The 12,318-nt window shown below is 49.0% G+C and overlaps 1 protein-coding gene across 1 annotated transcript in view; it reads right to left on the bottom strand.

Annotated features, from left to right (window-relative positions):
- The window catches only part of LOC144141512 (lipase member K-like), a 48,403-nt gene extending 38,045 nt beyond the window's left edge, over positions 1–10,358 (bottom strand). The window contains exons 1-3 of the mRNA XM_077673060.1: positions 10,049–10,358; positions 9,072–9,273; positions 3,620–3,734 (exon numbers count right to left, since the gene is read on the bottom strand). Coding sequence (XP_077529186.1) covers positions 3,620–3,734; positions 9,072–9,273; positions 10,049–10,183 — 452 coding nt within the window. The 5' untranslated portion in view covers positions 10,184–10,358. The remainder of the gene's footprint in view (positions 1–3,619; positions 3,735–9,071; positions 9,274–10,048) is intronic.
- Between the last annotated feature and the right edge of the window lie 1,960 nt (positions 10,359–12,318).

Below are 12,318 nucleotides of genomic sequence, written 5' to 3'. Positions count from 1 at the left end.
ACAATTCGGTGTATGCCTTGTGCAGATGAAACCTAAAAAAGCGAGCAGCTAAGGGATCCTAACATACATGAAGTTCCACAAAAAAGCAAAATGAACATCTAAGGCAAAGTAAGCTATTGCTAGAAAATTTTGGGAATCGTTGCGCTCGGACGAATGAGTGTGTGAATGGGTAAAACGTTTGATGGAGGCATTACTAGAAATGAAATCAAAGAACTAACTGAAGATGTATTTGTAGATCCTTGGGAATGCGCAAAAATAATATCTCTGCGCTGACAAATGGTAACGAGATGACCAAGCGTAGGCTCTAACACCACCGCAACCACCTAGACCTTACAATACCCATGCAAGGCACTCCTTGTCTGGTCACACGCTTTCCAACCAGCACGACCACCGACAAGCAATTGAAGCTGGGCCTGCACAATACAGCCGACGAGCTCATAGAAGCCCATCTTTCGAGCCAAAGATTTAGGTTGGGAGTCACAAGCACAGGGAGTACCCTTCTCTCTCGTCTGGGGCTCACATCCCCTCTGCAGCGTCAGACATCTCAAATGAGAAATCTCAACCACAATATCAGGACACAGCGTATGTTTCACCGCTCCCTAGAAACATGCACCCCGTGCATTACACTGGACGCAGGGAAGCAAGAGCCAAGGCCATCCATACATACTACGGGAGGGAACCAACCACAGTATACACGGACGCGTCTTCCTATCCCGGTATAAGAGCAATAAAAGCCGTGGTTTTCCAGCAGAATAAGCATGTCAGCAGCCTAACCTTACCCGGATACGACCCCTTACAAGCGGAAAAGCGGCCATCGCTCTCGCCATAACGCAAACTACAGCCAGCGTAATAATCACAGATCCGCAGCAAGCGTGCCGTAACTTCTCGTGCGGGCGAATTCACCGGAAAACCCACCAAATCATCTGCCAGTGTTCACCCGACCGATACATCATGGTCATATGGGTACCCGCCCACTCTGCCGTCCCGGGCAACGAAACCGCCCACCTGTTGGCCCGAGAGTTATCCCACCGGGCCCCGGGAAGCGAGCAGGAGAGGCCAACCCCGCTGATCACGTATCACGAGATAACACAGCACTATAAGTTGGAACGTATCACCTATAAACACCTAACGAAAGAGGAGGAACGGCAGCTCCGTGCACTCCAGACGAATACTTTTCCCCATCCCACTAAATGCCATACATTTCATCCCACCGTATACATTCCCCGCTATGCCGCTTCTGCGAAGCCCCCGGGGAGCTCTTTCATATGGTAGGGGGCTGCGCGCACGCCCCACTACATTCGCGAAATCCCTCCATTTCTTCTCACGTGCTTTGGGAGAGAGCTCTGACCAGCTCCAACCTCAATGACCAGCGCCTGCTGGTGTTGAGGGCTGTTGAGGCTGGGAAAGGTCAAGGGGTCTTGGACTGAGCACTCCTCCCCATTGCTTTTCGCTATAAACACGTTTACTCTCTCTCTCTCTCTCTCTCTTTCTCTCTCTCTCTCTCTCTCTCTCTCTCTCTCTCTCTCTCTCTCTCCAAGGGGAACTGTAGGGACGCCTATAGCGGCCGCTAATCCGCGGTGTACCGCTCGCCGGCGGACTTGCTTCTAGGTAACTGTGTAAATAGTTTCATACCGCGAACCTGCGCTGGACGGTGGACTACCCAAGCCAAAAGCACGCGAGAAAGTTAGTGAATAGGAAAGGGCACAGAAGAGCAACGCGAGACGTCCATCGACAGAAATTTCCTTGGCAACGTTACCCTCTCCGCTCCCGAACGTAGCTATCTCCGGGCGCTCTTCCAGTCCAATTTCGATATGTTCTATATCTCGATGTGTTACACAACGACGCGGATCGACGCGGAAATTCTGCCAACAAGTCCCATCTATTCTTCGGGAAGTAACGAGCAAAGTTTGCAAAAAATGGCAGCTGGTTTATTATTCCGCTATTCTCGGGTAAAAGTTAAGAACGGCAAGTTAAAAACGGCTGACGAAGTGTGTCACACCTCCGAAGCGACGGAACCGGATGTAAACGCGCGTGCGCGCGTTTTGGAAAAGGATTGCGCTTAATGCGTAGCAGTCTTATTTTTCACACCTAGTCTCTTCGCAGTCGCTGCAGGAATTTGAAAACAGGTTAAGTGCGAGAAATCACGGAAACGACTCGTGTCACGTTCAAAATACTCGCTGTAAGGCACTTTCTCCGTCGGGCGGAGTAACAGCCGGCTGTGCTGATGAAGCGCAGGGACAACTTCTGCGGTCGTTCTTAAGTTATCTCCGAGTACAATACGCAATGGTTGGGGGAAAAACCCTTCCTACATGACAGCTCTATAGAAAGCAAGGGTGGAAAATAGTGGCAGTTCTAAGCGTGCTAGCCTGTGAATTGCGAAGTACTCTAGAAACCAGTGCTTATGCACATGCGCACAGTGCCTCCGCTTTCCGCAAGAAGCGATTGAGTCTCTTCACCCCACCTATATCCGGTTGCCTATTGTTTTAAGTGCAGAGCACTTTATGTTCTCGCCTTGTCGTCTTAGCTCTCTAACGGTCGATGCGGCTGCCGGAATCAGGTGGCGCAGGGAGATAACGGACATAAGTAGAGCCTTCTGTACCGGCGTCAGGGAGTCCCGCTGAGGCTTCGAAAACGACGCCGTTTAAATAGTCATAAACGTTCCAACCTCGTGAGCCACTGGCGCTAGTCATAAATCTCCCCGTTTAGCGCAAAGAAAACGGCAGGTACATTTCAGGCAAAATCTGTGTGTTTAACCGGCATCCCCCGCGTTCATTTAGTTAGGAACGCTCGTTGGTTTGGTTTTACGATAGTAAGCGCAAAAATCGGCCGCGCAAGAAAGAAATGGCGTGTTCGAAATGCCTCAGAAAAGCTCCAGCCTCGCAAGAAAAAAATGGGGGGTTCGAAATGCCCCCCAAGGGCTCCAGCCGCGCAAGAAAAAATGGCGCGTTCGAAATCTCGCAGAGAGGTTGCGCATTCGAAATGATGCAGAAAGGCTCCAGCCGCGCAAGAAAAAAAATACTCGTTCGAAATGACTCAGAACAGCTCCAGCATACGAAATTAAAACAAGCGCAAACAGAACAGAACACTAGCTGGCGCAGTTTCAGGCAGGGGGAGCGCGAGCACTGTAAAGAGGGAAATTTGAACTGCATTTTGTGGCAGCAGTGAGCGGATAACGGCGCTGCAGCCCATTATGGTGAATCACTGCTCTGAACTTCCTACAGTTTTGACATTGAGTGGAATGGCTTTAATTTTTAGTAAGACTTTAAGCCGGCTTGGCATGCTTATGAACACAGATGTAAAATTTCGCTGAAATAGGCCGTATGCGTATCCCTGAGATAAATAAGCTTAGATCTTAGATTGATTGTAGGGTTTAACGCGCCGACGCAACACAGGCGATGAGGCGCGCCGTAGTGGAGGGCTCCGTATTAATTTTGACCACCTGGGGATCTTTATCGTGCGCCGAAATCTCGTGCACACGGGCGTTTTCGCTTTTCGCCTCCATCAGAAAAGTGGCCGCCGCAGCCGGGAATCGAACCCGCGACCTCATGCTCAGCAGCGCAACGCCTTAGCCACTGAGCCCCCGCGGCGGGTAAGCTTAGATCTTAAAACAGTTACTTACGAGTAGTTCCAGAAGGACTTCCATCGAGCATCAATGCTTTCGTGCCGCTTTCCGTATGTGTTTCCCCTCACATTCCCCATCCAGACGTCGTACTTTCGGTCGGCCAGGAGAAAGCCTGCACGGCATCCCATCGTGACACTTGGTTTACGCCTCTGGGATGAATTTCTGACCACCTTTAAGCACGACGAGAAAGCACATTTCGGCGCTTATCTGTACAATCTAAGCATACTAGAAACATTACGCCTGCTAAAAACTAGTCAGTTCTATTCAACTTGACACAAGAAAAAACCTTGTAGAAACATCCAACTGGGTATAGCCAAATAAAAGCGTAAGCCGCTCTGTGTGTGCTCCAACCCGCTTTAAAGTCAGCGGTGCTACTACACACAGGCGCATTGCTGGGAAAACATTTGTCCAGTATCTAAAGTAGTCTACTTGCTCTTGCGCGAATTTGGCAACTTCCTACTTATGATAGAGGTTTTTTTATTCGTTCTTTTTTATTGTTGTACTTGTATTGGGATACTTTTATCGTGTTTTGACTATGTTAAACTTCTGCGCCGTTTATTTTACTTTTTTTCTTGTTGTTGTTGCGATATTGACTATATCCTGGTTGGTTGAAATGAGGCATGTTGGCTGATAAGAGCACTATATTGGTGGTGGTTGGGTTTTTTGTATCATTAAAGTTGGAAGTTTGCGCTCTCTGTGTCGTCTTCTGTGTTCCTGTCTTCGTCTTTGCTGCGCTTCGATACGTCGCTGATACCAACGTTGGCACACCCTGTGGTGTTTTAGTACATTATTTTTTGTCACCGCGCACCCCTACAAACTGCTATATATCGAGTTCATAAGGTACGCTTCAATTCAGTACACAAACGCTCAGCTGGAAATGCATTTGGGGGGATAATAATAGCCGTCTTGTATAAAAACATTAGGGCCCTATTGTCTATTATTAACTGCATTTCGTATGCGGTCAAAGAATGATAGTGTAAGCATTGCAGGCGGAAATACAGGTTCTTCCGTTGAGTCCACATAAAAATTAGTATGAAATTAAAAGTAAATTGTGGACAAATTACTACGCAACTTGCTGCTGCGTTTCTCATAGGGTAACTGTCTTAATAGTAGGTAGCAAGGAAGCTGGTGTCGAACAAGTCTTGGTATACATCACGACGGATTCATACGAATGACCGTATTTCCCAGGTGTTTTTGAAGCGGAATGCCATATCACGTCTGACGTGCACAAAGCGGCAGGGTAAGATAGCTAACAATGACCTTACCTGGTACCTGCATGAAATCTATGCGCTTCTCTCTTTCCCAGTGACAGTACATTCGGGCGGAACTTAATATTCTGTCACTGGAGCCTTTGTCGTTCACAATGCGAGGGATGAACAAAGGCAGTTCAAGTTTCGGCACGTGATACAGCCTGGAACTAGCGTTACTGGCTCTTCAGTGGTTGAAACCTAGGTGAGTCGGTATTCTCGATCCAGCGCTACTGCATTCTTATACAATTCTCACCGCCCCTCATCTCAAACTACTCCGACAAGTACAATCTATACTCTCCTTGAAAACCACAGGGACAATTTTCCTCACCCAACGTGGCTACAACGCTTCTGCCCAACCCATTACCCTGAAACTTTGGCTTACAGCTAGGCATCCTAACCCATATAATATTCATCATCATAATCATCATCATAATCATCATCATCATCATCGAGTGTGCTCAAAACCCAGTCCCCCTGCCCCTCTTTTCTCGATGTTTTCCCACTTCAATTATTTGGTAAATCTGACAGCAAGCGCTGCCTTGGCGCCCACCAATTACTGGTCTCCAAGGGAAAGACCATAAGAAAAAGCTCTTCTACTTCCACTTCTCTGCTAAATAAACTTCTTTGCGGCTTCTGAACGACATCATCCGACAACTGTATTGACCTCCAAAGAACGGACGAACACATGCACCGAACATGTGCTGTCGCTTGCACAGTCTCGTGCCTGTCCGCTCTCCATGGGTCTATTTATGGTGCCTTCTGAGCAGTACCAGGTGTTCTCAGCAATGCTCTGCTTGTGCCACATTACGAACCACTGAGAGATTGAACCGATGTGCAACAGCGGACCCGCGAAGCATTAAGTGGACTGCATTTCCGGTGCTGCAGTATCAAATTGTATTGGCGGTCAGCCTTACAATGACCTTCAAAAACCGTGCAGCAATACGCGTCTAAGAGAGCACGCCAACTATTTGGAATCGGCCGAAGGCAGTAACCTTGCTGGTTTTTATGAAAGACGACAGTCTTTCTTGGGCTACTTAAACGCAGACATTTTGGTGTGTCATTCGATTCAGCCACCCAGCCAAAGTGAAACAGAAACTGCACAATAGTCTTGTATACCCACAGCCAAATCTAAACGCCTAAGCCCGGTGTATATGTTCACACTTTTCAACATTTTTGAACAACAACAAAACATTACGCAAATATAAGGCAGAAAATCAATACATGAGTGATGTTTTCAGTGTTCCTTCATTAAAATTAACGGATGCTTAATTTTTGCGATAGCCAATGAAATACTATATCAACTGCAGAAAACCGTCGCCTGCTGTTGCCTGCGCTACCTGCGCCATTTAAAAAATCAAACGGCACCAGCAACGAAATGTTGTACTAGATAGGTTTCACGTTCCGCTTGGAACGCTCGTGGATTAGGGCAACGTGGTTGTATAACGTTGTAGTAGGGTGCCTCGATTCACTCGCGTCTCTGCCGTACGGCATCGCGGCACCGGACTTGGAGCTTTGGAACGCGGTAAATTTAAATTGACTTGAGCAAACCTCTAGCGTCTATCTTCGGGTGAACGATACGGGACAGGAACGGGGTGACGGGGGAGCGGGAAAGAGAAGGGAGGGATTTACTTGCCAGGGACACCAGTCGACTATCGTCTTTCGTCGATATTTGCAACAAATGAGGAGATAAGCGGCCGTTTTTTTGTTGTGAGCGCAGCGGTTCCTCGCCAGCTTTTGATGAAGTCGCCATTTTGGGGCAACGTCGCTGTCAGTTATCGTAAAATGTCTCGTATAATAATATCGTATAATGTCTCGTATAAGTTATCGTATAATGTCGTATATAATAGCAAAACAAAGAAGAGTAATTCCGGCGCTCCCTGGTTTTTGATTTCTGAGGAAAGAGTGCCCGTTCATCGATATGTCATGATTACTGCGAAAATTCCTCGGGAACTTGAGACTGCTTACATAATTTTAAGGCGCCAGGCTAGGGATTATAAAACATTTCTCCATTCATGCGTCGCATTTGCTTCTCTTTCTTAACTTTCATTTTTTCGTCTTTGGACGCCAGCTACTCAGACAAGCAGGTTGGTCGCAAATCACGCGTCAGCTTCCCCACAGTCACAACACTCCCCAACCTGCACCTTTTCTATGCACGTGCCATCACGTTCACCTATCACGTGGCATGCGCCAGACTGATTTTTGTTGCCCTTGTTGGAGGGGGGCAAGTTTGCGCTGTGGTAACAAACCTAGAACCTTCTCTGGAGACCCGGGTTCAAATCCCACACTAACCCAAATGTGTTTTATTTGCCTATTTTGTATATACAGCGGGGACCCTTTTGGTACCGTTGGCGTTGACGCCCCCACCGGTTTCCGCCATTACATCCACCTCACGCGGTAACGTTTGGAGCTGTGACTTTTAACAGCGCAGCTGTTTAGGGGCCCGCTATGTCCGGTGGTGCCCGTCACGCCAGGTGAAGGTACACCGCTGAGCCTACAGATGGCGCTGGCACCTCGACGGCCGTTCAGTGCGCGATATCGGCTCGTGCGCCGGGGCACGTGGCCCACGTGTACCCCCCTATACATGCACCGATATACTACCAGACCTCCGAGGGTCAGCTCCGAGTAAGTACATACCGCGGCGACTGGAGTTGTAAGCGACCCCCACCTCTGCGGGAGTGGTCTGCCAACTTGTCGAAGTCAGCTCCTCAGTTTTAGCAGATTTCACAGGCGTAGAACCGGTTTTAACTTTGCGTCTCATGTCGCCGTCGTAACCGTCGTCTTATGTAGACCTTCACCCCCTACCCCTATCTCACCGCGAAAGCCTCGAAATCCTCCCCCTTCCCCGTCACATGCATTCTAACCACCACGCAGCCCGACGAAGGGCCGCACCTTGGCACACTTACGCCTATTCCCCCCATCTCCTGGCTCAATTTACATAGACGCCGACACCGACCAGCTTTTGCGGCTGCTATTATTACAGAAGACAGACCGATCCCAGCAGCGGCAGCCACCATCTGCACAGCCCACCCCCACGAGGCCGAGGAAGCGGCAATAGCTCTGGTCATAACACACCAACCACCCCCCATCTCACATATTCTCCGATTCTAAGACGGCCGTACGAAATTTCGCGCGGGGACACATCTCCTTCCCTGCTAGCCATATTCTCCTATCCCGTCCTCCTCCCAACAAAATCATAGTCCTGCACTGGACCCCCCCCCCCCCCCCACCTGGGCTTTGGCGGTGCGGAAACGGCCCACCTGGCCGCTCGAGGACTCATTTACCGAGCACCAGACGTGGACGTCTTACAGCACGGCGCACGAAACGCTCGCGAACCCCTGCTTACTTTTAGCGACATTACCACACATTACCGCCTACAGCGGGTAGAACTACCGCCCCCTCACACGTGTCTTCCTTCACCCTTGGACAGATTATGGCGACAATTACAGACCCATTCCCTCCCCACCAGACACGTCCTCCACCACATCTATCCCACATTATGTCCCCGCCCAAACTGCCCGGCATATCGCGCTCGAGATACCACGCCACACGCCATTTGGGAATGCCCCTCTTTACCCCCGCTCCGTTTACCCAACCCTCCCACTACCTGGCTGGAGGTGACCGGGAGCTCCTCGCCCGAGCTACAGCTCCTGACCGCCACTAGGGCTCAGGATCACCTGGCGCGCCTCCCTCACCTGAGGGACACTCGCTAGGACTGAGCCTCGTCAGAAATAAAGTTATTCTCTCTCTCTCTCTCTCTCTCTCTCTCTCTCTCTCTATCTCTCTCTCTCTCTCTCTCCCGGTGCTAAAACACCAGGACACTCATTTACGCCTTCCGCAACAACGTAACGCGTACTAAAAAACCCCGGGACACTCGTTTGCGCCTCCGCTGGAATACTTCGTAATGCGTACTAAAAACCACCGGGAACTCGTATACGCATTGCGCTAGAACGCTTCGTGCTTCAATACTTTTACAGCAAAGCTGTATACCTCTACCCCCCCCCCCCCCTTCCCCCAATGATTTCATCTCCTTTGACAAAAACGCCAAGGCGCCAAGAATACACTTATACACTGCATGCTTCGCCCCTCACCAGGTTTGCAGTTAGTGGACAAGGCCCGGGATTTCTTTCCACACTTCGTTAACTCCAGAGTTATCCGTCACAGAACACACGGGCTGAAGATTAACCAAAATTTGCGCTCACCGAGTGACTGTTCGGGAGAGTCAAGCACGTAGACCGTGGAGTCGGTGAGCAGCGGACTCATCAGGAGTATGGGCTGTGTACGGCAGGGCTCGCTGCAGGGCTCTCTGCCGTATGTAATCCGGTGCATCTCGATGACGTACCCATCGTCGGTGACAACGCTGTGCCGCTCGAAAAGGTAGCCCTTGCTGGTGATCAGCGACTCCTGCGGGCCGCAGGGCAATGATTGTGAAGGCACTGGTGGCCGTGCCGTAACTGAATAGCGGAAAACGGCGCGAAAAGTATTGAAATCTGTGGAGCAGGTACAGTCCTGGACAAATGAAATGTGAACAAAAACATGAGCCAGAACACACAAAATTAAAAAAAAAATCTGTTCATCGAAGTCCGATAATGGTGCGCTAATGGTATATTTGGACAGCCACATTTCCCAACTTTGTTTTTGTAACTGTAATTCACAGTCGGCAGGACGCGAAGGTAAGCGTCCAGCGAGGAGTAACAGACACACCAGCAGAACTCCGCGTTTTTTTTCCTGTTGTCGCTACCAGCAAATTTTACGGGAACACATTGTATTCTTTGCTCCACTGATATTAGGTTGAACTAAGAAAACAAAGGCTGCGCACACAATGGTCCATTTCGTCTGTGTAGGAGCAGAAACTAGTATACCTACGATCGCGTGACCACAGTTCGATGAGCTCTACTGTGGGCATTGATAAACGTTAACTTCTCACTACTTCTGTCTCAGTCTCTCAACTTTACATTCAAAATCTCTATCTCTGTTTCCTTCGTTCTCAATATCTCCGTTTCTTTCAAAACAAAGATTGAGGTCTCAATCTCAGTCAATCTGAACCTCTCTCTACCTATACTCCATAACTCTCAATCTTTCTCAATATCTCTCCTTGTGTCTCAATCTCTCACTCTTGTTTTCCTCTCACAAACTAGAAAATATCTGCTACTCATTAACGGAAAGGGAGACATCTTACTATATCACTGCAGCTCTCCAGGTCGGCACCGGCGTAGAAACTGTTCCTCGAATCAACCGGCAACCCTTGCGCACCCAGGACAGCCGACAGGAGAAATTCGCCGAAAACAACGCACTGCCACAAGGTTAGCCTCATGGCATCCGCTGGACAAACCACTGGACACTTCTTAGATACTCTATTAAACGGCCTCCGCCGTTCAGCCAACGTTTCACCAGGGCCTTTCGTCACTCGGGCGCGTCCCAAGAAAGCGTCTGTTGCTGTGCACGATAGAAGGCAGAGCGAGATCAGGTGAACAGCCCAAGGTGTTCAAGGCTAGCTCACTTTCAAATACATCAAACGGGCGTTCAAAAGCTGAGAAATGGATCAGGCCGCAGTCGGCACCTTCTAAACGGGAAAGCGATTACCGTACAGCCGTTTCAGAGGTGCGTGCGGCTGAAAATGTGCGCGTGTGGTGGAGGCGACAATAAGAGAAAAATACAGAAAAGTTTCCAGCTGAGCTAACTATACTCGGCGCAGGAAGAATGGCAGCGTTGTAGTTTTTAAACATTCAGCTGTCTCAACGAGATCTTTACTTGTAGGTTTCGGATTCAATTCAAATTGGAATGTGCAAACCTATGTCGAGACTGCAGCTGCCATGCGTTTTAAAGCGACTTACAAAAATGCAGGTAGACAATAATAGTGGGTACGTGTGAGACTGCGAACACACTACATTTTATTTCAAGCTGCGCGATGCTTTATTTGTAAGGGTAGGTCTGTCGTGATTATGTCTTCTGTCGTTCCGACAATGCCTTCTTCACGAGAGATATATATGTGTAGCGTGTACTATTGGCGTCGTAACAGTGCTGTGGTGTCCGATGACGGTGGTAATTTTCAATGAAGCGAGTGTCCGCTGCTTTGCTCACAGTGTGGTATTTTTGTACACCCATGTTGCGCCCACAAATCTAAGCTGCTGCACACGTAGACGCCTCACAGTCCATCGCGGTGGAGAGCACAGACATACTAAACGTGTCCGGTGGTGCGATAGTCCTTTCAACACTATCGTCATCATCCTTTTTACGTTGCGTTATTTTTTGTGTGCGTGTTGCCATGACTGAAAGGCTTGGGCAATCGCACGAGACGAGGGTAAAGTCGCGTCGCTCCTTTTATTATTACCATGCTCAAATTACTCCTGTAGGCCTCTAGTGGTGGCATTGTGTCCTCGTGTTGTCATCCTTACGATTTCTTACCCTCTGCGTCGTTTCCTTCTCTCTGTTACCGTGGCTGAAATGCTGGGTCAATCGCTCGGGCCCCACATATATGCTCTAAAAGTAAACACAATTCGCTACTTTTGTAGTTGGCGTTCTCGAAATCCTGCAGTCCACCAGTGGTGCAAATTCAGCCTCTCATTACCATCGTTGTGGTCATTTTTTTGCATGGTTCTCGTTTTCTTTTTGCTTTTTCTGTTTCTTTCTCTTTTGTTTCCTCCTTCCTAAACCCTACATATTCGCCATTAGCGTAAATCGATTTTGCTGCTTCTGTAATTTTTGTGCTTAGATTGCTTGTGTAGGCCCCATTACGTCTCTAACCCGTTTTTAAGTAGTAGACCACAACGCATTTTCTACGTCTACTTTTTTTTTTTTTTTTTTGCTGATCTAAAAGGCTCGGTGACGGTGTAGGGAAAGCGTGTTGAGCTTGCATTTTGTTGGACCCGGGTTCTAGTTCAAGACTAACTGATTATCTTTCCTTCCTTTTATTCTTTGCGCGCTGTGTGGCATCTTTTCGGATCATATTTCAATCACGCCCGCACCGGACGCCGCATTTTCCCAAACACCGCATTCTTGTGTCAATTTATGATGGCCCACGCCCGGACTCTATCGCCATATCCTATCTCAGCACCCTTTCCCTCTTAATGAACTAGTGATTAGACGTTTTCACTGTGCAAGTGTCCGAAGCGCTGGCTTGACCGCGGCTGATCTTGCCCTTACCACTCCCCTATTCCCCTCTCCGCAAAACTCATTAGACGGCTTACACTGCGGTAGCCGTCGGTACTATGAATGGTTTCAGTCGGGGGATGAAGCGTGGTCGGTGGCGCTTCTATCGGCGCTGCGAAACCCAACGTGACGCTTGGTTGACCTTGACCGCACGAGACGCTTGTTTGAAGGTCAGAGGGACACTACCAGGCTTTTGTGCCTGGAGTATAAGCTTCGTTTAAAAGCAGATAATCGCGCATGCCTACGGTATTTGGATGAACTCCCGCCGCCGGCGGCAGGGGCGCACCCCGCACCCTTTGG

Source organism: Haemaphysalis longicornis, unplaced genomic scaffold (genome assembly GCF_048455015.1).
Source record: "Haemaphysalis longicornis isolate Haplotype H1 unplaced genomic scaffold, Haemaphysalis longicornis Haplotype H1 scaffold_6, whole genome shotgun sequence".
NCBI classification, from domain to species: Eukaryota; Metazoa; Arthropoda; class Arachnida; order Ixodida; family Ixodidae; genus Haemaphysalis; species Haemaphysalis longicornis.
This window is presented reverse-complemented; position numbering and strand designations above follow the sequence as displayed.